This window comes from Amblyomma maculatum, chromosome 3 (genome assembly GCF_055883805.1).
Source record: "Amblyomma maculatum isolate TAMU_Amacu chromosome 3, ASM5588380v1, whole genome shotgun sequence".
Classification (NCBI taxonomy): domain Eukaryota; kingdom Metazoa; phylum Arthropoda; class Arachnida; order Ixodida; family Ixodidae; genus Amblyomma; species Amblyomma maculatum.
In genome coordinates, this window is record NC_139346.1 from 27,506,685 (window position 1) to 27,515,248 (window position 8,564).

At 48.9% G+C, this 8,564-nt stretch overlaps 1 protein-coding gene across 1 annotated transcript in view; it reads right to left on the reverse strand.

The window, feature by feature from the left end:
* The window catches only part of LOC146194399 (uncharacterized), a 148,408-nt gene extending 140,156 nt beyond the window's left edge, over nucleotides 1-8,252 (reverse strand). The window contains exons 1-2 of the mRNA XM_084596548.1: nucleotides 7,912-8,252; nucleotides 6,752-7,010 (exon numbers count right to left, since the gene is read on the reverse strand). Coding sequence (XP_084452674.1) covers nucleotides 6,752-7,010; nucleotides 7,912-8,252 — 600 coding nt within the window. The remainder of the gene's footprint in view (nucleotides 1-6,751; nucleotides 7,011-7,911) is intronic.
* Between the last annotated feature and the right edge of the window lie 312 nt (nucleotides 8,253-8,564).

An 8,564-nucleotide genomic window follows, 5' to 3' on the forward strand; every position in this document is an offset into this window, starting at 1 on the left:
AGTACCGCTACGTGGATCAAGTCAAGCCCTCAGCGCCGAAGAACCCGAATTCCAAGGTCGGACAACGACGTGAGTCAAGACCAAGGCAACGTCAAAACAAGAACAGTGGACAAGGAGAGCAGTACAGCACCCGTGATCGTTCCAGCTCATTTCCACCTCTCCGCGAAAGGTCGCAGCCTATACCCCGAGGAAGAAGTAACAGCAAGGCACACAAAGACACCAAGCCGGATGAACAGGTGGGCTGGCGTGCCGGGGTCTCCCAGGATAAAAGCCGGAAGCAGGAAAAAGGTAAAATTGACTCCCCTTTGGATGAAATTCTTCAGGGTGTTCGGAACATAAATAAGCGCCTAGATGCTATGGATCAGCGGATAGCAGCCAATCAGGCCACCATTGCCAATTCACTCCCCAATCCGCCTAAATTCTCAACCTGTAACCCGCGGCCTACGACCATGGACGAACAAATCATGGACACTACGGGCAGCAGCAATGCGCTCAAACGCCCTGCTACCTCTGATAGGGAACCCCAAGCAAAAAAGATGGCGGAATCCCCTTCAGACAAGGACCTCCCATCTAATCCTTTAACAATGCAAAAAGTTGATGCCAATGTAAACGCTACGTCAAAGAGCTTGAAGATAAAGTTGAAATCATGTTTCGAAACTTCCATTCGCAAATCATGAAACGATTAGAATCCATTCTACCCCTCCACACACCGCCCCCGGCGCAGGTTACTCAACCCGCACAGGTTATTCAACCCCCCCGCCTATTATTACCAACCATTAACCAAAATGGCTCCGCGAAGCCGGGAAATTGAGGTATGGCAGTGGAACTGCAGGGGGTATCGAAACAAAAAAGCCAACATGCAGTTCCATATTCAAGCCCTCCAAAAACCTCCAGACGTTATTGCCCTACAAGAAACAAACTCAATCGTAAAATTACCAGGCTATAAGGTATTCCAATCTCCGATTGATGAACGCAGAGGGCGATTCCCTGCCACTGCAACTCTCATTCAGAGAAATATGGTAGCGATACAACACAACATAGATGGAACAACAGTACCTCATACACTCATCGAAATCCTTCCGCAGGGTAAGGAAATCATCAGCTGCTTTGTCCTCAATGTATACAGCTCGCCCAAAGACAAAGGCACCGAGGTCCCAGGTCTCCTTCAGAAGGTCGTTAGAGCAGCAGGGAGAGCTCAACTTCTAATCGTCGGTGACTTTAACGCCCAACATACCGCATGGGGATACAGAAAATGCAGTACCAAAGGAACCAAAATTTGGATTGCAGCACAAAACCTTGGCCTCTCTTTTCTCAGTGACGCGCAAATTGCCACAAGAATAGGTAATAGTGTCAGTATCGATACATCTCCAGATCTCACGCTGTCTAAAAACATTGGCGATATTCGGTGGTGCAACACGGGTGTCCCACTTGGCAGTGATCATTATATTATCTCAACCGCTTTCCAAATCCAAGCCAACAAGCCCCCCAAAACGACCATCAAAATTACGGATTGGGACAAATTTCACAAAATTCGGGAGCAAACCGCTCCAACCGATATCTCTAACCTGGAGAAATGGATCTCTGATCTTACCTCAGATGTAGAACATGCCACTTCATTGGCACCTACGTCTGCAGAGCAACATACCACGGACAATAAATTACTTCACATGTGGGAAGCGCATGCCAGCCTTCTTAGACGCTGGAAAACACAGCGCAACAACAGGACACTACGTGTAAAAATTGCTCACTTATGGCGATTTCCACTGGTCGATCGGAGCTGGGCGTCCGAGCCGACCTAAAGCGCTACAGAGCGAATCAGCCTTGGTCGACCAGCGGAACATGTAGAGCGCGCGGCGGAAGTAAAGCTGAGCCGGTTTCGAAAATTGTAGCCGCATCCCAGCGCCAAAATGTTTGCGCTTGATAAATAGGCAGGAGTGCGGCCCTCAACAACTTGCTTTCTCATTTTTTTAACGCTGCAGACGTTCTTCGATAGACGCACTTCGACATATTCGCGCAAAATACGGTGACATCCAGCGTCCTCTGCCGATGTCGCTGAAACGGTCAAAAACAGCCAAAAGAATCCAGCAGCATCCAGAAGTGACCGCGTCAGCGACTAGGACTTCCGGCGAGATCCGACTTCGGTCGGCGGATCGAGCTGGAGCGTCCCGAGCTGCCCCAAACTACCAGCGGAATACACGCAACCTATCTTGGTCGACCAGTGGAAATCGAAATCGTCGTCCCGGAGCAAGAAAACGTGCTCCGTAGCGACCAGTGGAAATCGCCATTAGAAAGGGAGATTGAGCAGTACTCTCTTGAATTGGAAAAGCAACAGTGGGGCCAAATCTGCGACAGCATGAATGGACAGCTAGGCACCAAAAAGACGTGGCTCCTACTTAGGCATCTTCTAGACCCCACTAACCCTAAATCGGCTCAAAAAGACCAATCGGTTCGACTTGTACACTAGTATCCGGGTACACAGGACGCACTCATTAATGAACTCCAGCAACGATATGTAAACACCACAGACAATGGACCGCTGCCAGACTACATTGGGTTGGATAATGCGTACCTCGACAGGGACATCGAGGATGCAGAAGTCTGGCAAGCGCTGGGTCAACTGCGCACAGGCACAGCACCTGGAACGGACGGAATAACCAATAAAGTTCTCCGAAATCTGGACCCTAAGTCGATCCTCGCCCTAACGGAATTCCTTAACCATCATTGGCAATCATGCACCCTCCCGCAAAGCTGGAAACATGCCAAAACTACTTTCATACCTAAACATGGCAAAAAGCTAACGCTAGAACATTTGAGGCCCATCTCCCTGACCTCTTGCCTGGGAAAACTATTTGAGCACATTATCCTTACTAGGCTCCAGAACTACGTTGAGGACAACGGTCTCCTCCCGGACACAATGATTGGTTTCAGGGCAAACTTAACTACCCAGGATGTTATGATTCGTCTCAAAAGGGATATAATCGACAGGGACAGAAACAAACATACCAGAGCCGTCCTGGGCCTTGACTTAAACAAGGCCTTTGACAACGTCTCACACAGAATCATCCTTGATAATCTAAGTAGTATTAATCCAGGCATCAGAACATACAACTATATCAAATCATTTTTGTTTAAACGTACAGCCGTCATAACACTAGGAAACATAACATCCGCCCCAATAACGTTAGGAACACAAGGTACACCGCTAGGCTCGGTCCTTTCCCCATTTCTCTTCAATTTGGCACTCATCCGCCTCCCAGGTATGCTAGCCGAAATTCCAAATTTGCACCACACCTTTTATGCTGATGATATCACCCTCTGGACCAATAAACGTAACGAGGGCGAAGTCGAGGAAACTGCAATTGGCAGTTGACCAGGTAGAAAATTGCGCCGCACAAGCAGGACTCACTTGCTCACAGCCTAAATCTGAACTCCTCGTCATTCGTGGTAAGGGGAGAGGTAGGCGAGCACGTCAAAATTCTATTCCCATTACTGTTAAGGTTAACGGACAACCCATACCAGAAGTCCAGACACTGAGGGTGTTGGGCCTCTTCATCCAGAGTAATGGCAAGAATGCGGATACGATTAACAGGCTTTCTGCCACTACCCATCAGACAATAGCGCACCAAAAAACAATAAATAATAATAATAATAATAATAATAATCCGTCTGATTAAACGAATCGCCAACAGGAGAAGGGGCATGAGAGAAAAAGACCTGTGCAGATTAGTGCAGGCATTTGTTCTCAGTCGCTTCACCTACTCAGTGCCCTACCTACAGCTTTATGCCGCAGAGAAGACCAAGCTGGAGTGCCTCATCAGACAAGCATTCAAAGCGGCACTAGGGCTTCCTTATTACACATCTACAGAATGATTTCTTCAACTCGGCATTCACAACACACTCGAGGAACTTTGCGCAGCCCACATCACCACACAGATGGCGCGGCTGACAAAAACTAAAACAGGCAGAAGCATCCTCGGCGCACTGGACGCCAATTCAGAGCCAGAAATAGATGAACCGAGAGATCTACCCACACCAATCAGGAAGCGGCTCACCATTAAGCCTCTGCCCAAAAACATGCGTCCTATACACCACGAGGGTAGGAGGATGGCCAGGGCCCTGGCTCTTCATAAGACTCATAAGCACCAACCGAGTGTTATCTACGTTGATGCGGCTGAGTATGCAGTTCCAAAAAGAGCATTTGCAGTGGCAGGGGTTACGGGAACACACGCCACAGCCTTCTCGGCCTCCCTCCGTGTACGCACATCCGCAATGGCTGAGGAGACAGCCATCGCTTTAGCCATTACAAATTCAGAGGCAGATATTATCATCAGCGACTCCAATACTGCCATACACAATTTCGCCCGAGGTAGAATTGCACAGTCTACTCTAAATATTCTTAATAAGATTCCCTTCCCAGATAGAGACATTGAATTGATTTGGGTACCGGCACATTCTGGCAACCCTGGAAACGAGACGGCTCACCAGACAGCCCGAGGTTTAGTCGGCCGGGCGGTGACCACCTCCGCTCTTGGGACAGCCAAGGATAATCTTATATCATTTCATGATTTAACCCACCACTTCCGCCTTGAACGAAGGAAGTTTCCGCCCCCGCACAAGCGCCTAAGCAAAGAACACGAAATTACCTGGAGGAGACTCCAAACGAACTCCTTTCCAAGCCCGGTAGTTCTCTCACATATTTTCCCCAGCCAATTTTCTCCCGACTGCACACTGTGCGATGAAATAGCTACCCTCAACCATATACTCTGGGGATGCAAGGAGGACCCCCACCTCCAGAATTAGGAGAAATCCTGCACCCAGATGACTGGGAGACCCTGCTGCGCAGCTCGGACCCGTGCATACAAGACCGGATCCTCAAGCGCGCCTACGAGGTCGCTAACAGGCTTGACCTACTGGCCATCTAGTAGGGCAATATAACTCGGCCCGGCCCTATATAACTATCCGGCTAAATAAAGGTTTCTTCTCTCTCTCTCTCTCTCTCTCTCTCCCGCGTCTTCTTCTTTCTTCTCTATTTTCGCTTCTGTCCGCACGAGGCAGCGGAGGTGGCTCAGCTACAGTGCAAGTAGCAGGCCCGTGCACTTTCTTTTCGTTCTTCCTACAGCCACAACAATAACAACCACACCAACACGGGAGCAGTGTGAGGCTGCGCTCTCCTGCTCGACGCCTGATGATCAGCTCAAGCTGATCGACAGTGCGCGCAAGACTGCACAGGCCACTGGGGCCCTGGACCGAGGGCCCCACACACGCCGGGAGATTTCCCTTTCTCTAAATGAAGTTTTTCATTCATTCATTAAATCGACAATTTTTTAATCATATTTTGTTTATAGGAAATGAAAGGCGCGAATATGCTACGTCTCAGTGGATACCTAATCGCGCCGTACGTAATGGGAAGAAGGTGGAAGTGAAAGCGGAAAGAGCGAGAGATCCCATAATGGAGGGCTGAGGAGTGATTTCGACTGCCTGGGGAATGTGCACACGGACGCCTCTTTCACTCCCACCGAAGCGAAGCTACTGGCGGTCGTATTTAATAAGTGTAACTGAAATTAGTTTACGGGAAGGAAAGGTGCCGTATTGAGGTAGTCTGAGAAGTCTGCTATCATACCGATAATACGTGAAGCTGATCTGTTGTTGTGGCTGTAGCAAGAAAGAAAAAAAAACGCACGGGCCTGCTACTGACTGTTGCTGAGCCACCTCCGCTGCCTCGTGTGGATAGAAGAGACTAAGGAGAAAAGAAAGAAAAAGAAAAGGGAGAGAAAGACGCATGCCGAAACAGCCGTCGTCCACCATCTAAGCGGTGGCGGGTGCAATGAATGCCTACAAAAGACAAAATTCGGTGGCTGGCTAGCCCCCGCTGCAAGCGGCGTTGACCTACCATCCCAGCCCCGTAGGGCCAGGAACAGCCACCGTTCACCACCTCCTCCAACCGTCCCTCAAGCTGATCTCGACAAAATATTGGTGGTGCCGGTCAATGAAACTGCAGCTACTATCTTTAGCGCATAATATTTCCTGTACCTTAAACGCGTTTCAAAAACACTACTAACTATAACAGAAAGGAACTACAGAGCTACTTCGTAAAATGGCAAATACGCACATATTGCAAAATTATTTTTACTACTTTTTTGTCCTTCCCGAACGTTTACTTCTTTCTGTTCCAGTTCAGTTGCCTGTGCACTTTTATTTTGTACATTTAGGTATTTCTTTACTTTTTGTACCTTATCGTTTCCTCCAGTTTTGTGCTTTATATTTCCCAATGTATTTTTTTATTATGTTTTGTAGTCATTGATGATTTATAATTAGAGGTCGCACTGCTGTACGCTATGCCTTGTATTTTGGCTTACTGGACCTAGTCATGCTGTGTAAATCATCCAGAAATTCCTGGTGAATTGATTGAATAGAATTGAATCTGTCACACGCTTACTGTGGACACCTAACTTTTATTTCCCTGAGTTGAAATGAGTTGCCAGTGGCGAAGATCCTTCCTCTGATCTTGGCAGCGGGCGAAGGCCAAAGGCCTAATATCCGCCATGAATATGACCAGGCAAGAATCAACCGCATTATTGTCACTTTAAAATTGAGACATGTCATCGGAATACGCGCGAGCAGGGGGAAACTTCAGCGGGAAATCAATTTCTCGCACAGATTGGATGGTACAAGTTTTGCATATTTCTTGCTGAGGGCCGAAATTCGCGCTGCTTCGTAGCCATTTACAACACTTGACAAACTTGGTAAGAACCTGTTTGCCTCGGTCTCTCACGTCGGCTAGCTCCGCGATAATCGCCGGCACTATCACGGCCAGCATGCCGGCGAAGAAACCACTGGTGAGGCGCCCCATGTACAGGTACCACACCTCCTGTGAACTGCCGATGCACAGCCAAGTTAACATGGCGCCCACGGCACCGAATGCCACAGTGCGACGGCGGCCGATGTTCTGCGCCGCTGAGGCTCCCAGCACGGATCCGCCCACCGCTCCGACGAAGACAAGGGACGCGAACCTGAGCAGTCGAAAAAGGAAGGCTCGTTGCGGCAATATCACTGGCGAGATATAATGGTGTGTCCACTAGCATGGCTAGGACATACCTAGCGAGCACGAACCGTGAGCCAGATACTGGAGTGTTTGACGATGTACTGGTACTGTGTGCTGACTGCGTAGTGGAGAAAGCTACGGCAGTCGTTATGACGGATATGTTCTTTTACTAAACTACATGCTTCTTTGCATCTCTCTCTACGACGCATTCTTCAGAGGTCGATGGGCATCGGAGCACCTGGAACGCTCTCTTTCATGGTGGCCCACTGCTCTCTATCTCGTCACCAGCCTTTGAGTGACAGAAAATACAGTCTACATACTTTCCCGCTTTAAATGTTCACGCCAATTACAAGTTATGCGCTGGCTGCATACACTGGATACAAGGTACTATAAAGGTGCTACACTAATTCACGAACCTTCTTTACATCCTCGTCACGCTATTAGAGGCTCCCACCCGCACCTTACCTTACTACTGCATTTGCATCCCATTGTCTTCGTTTGGCCAGATCTCTAGGTTTTCGAGTTAATAGCGCTCCTGTCGTGTTCTCTTGTAGGGGACTAGAGAACAAAATTCCCATCTCAACAGCTATCCTACGTGACAGAGGCCTGATGCGTTCATCCAATTAGATTTTTTTATTCACATTCACATTGGTAACTATATCGTTCTCGACATCATGTCTGGCGCGAGCTGGAGCGCTCGCTATCAACGAAGTTCGAAGCAGGCAACATTCACAAGTCAAAAATAAGGCAGAATGGACGTCACGGCGTTCTGCGGTTCGGTACAGGCCTCAAAAATTTTCCCACGCACTGAAGCAGTGCGCCATCCGGCATGCCTGCAAGATTTACTGAGGATTGTCGAACGCTATTACCAGAACTGATCTGTGCCTGTGAAGTCAAGGTCCTCCTTGAGGGTCCTCCAGGCGGGCTCTGAGTAGCCAGTTGCCATGCCAAGGCACAACGACCCTGTCCAGCAGGCCACCAGAGAACGTAGTAGTGGGCGGCTAACTGTCGGCGCGGGCCACACTTGCGTTGTGTCGACGGCAGGCACCGGCGCCTCTTTGTCGTCGGTGGCAGCGACGTTTCCCGATCTGGGATCCAGACCTACCGCAGGGGCCGCGTCTAGGGGCGACCTCAGCGAAGGAGCCAAGTTTGGAGGGCGGAGAGGGTTGGACTCTTGAGCCGACGACGTTGGGGCGCACGAACGTTCCATTCTTCACTTCTGCTGTCATTCCTTTCTTAATCTTCTTCTTCTTCCTTAATAAATGGCACAAACCTACGAAAAAGGATTGGCCAGGGTTCAGTGTGGACAGCCATATGTACTAGAGATATTGTTGTTGCTGTTGTTCTCCTCTAATTTGATGGCAATATTGAATTAATGTATTAAATTTCTTCTGACCTTCTCCGTCTTCTTCTTTGGCTCATGATGCATACCCAAAGGAGGGGTTCGCCAGGAATCGGGGTGGACACATTTGCATTCTTCGTTTCCATCCTCTAAGGCTACGGGATAACGCGTGATTCGACT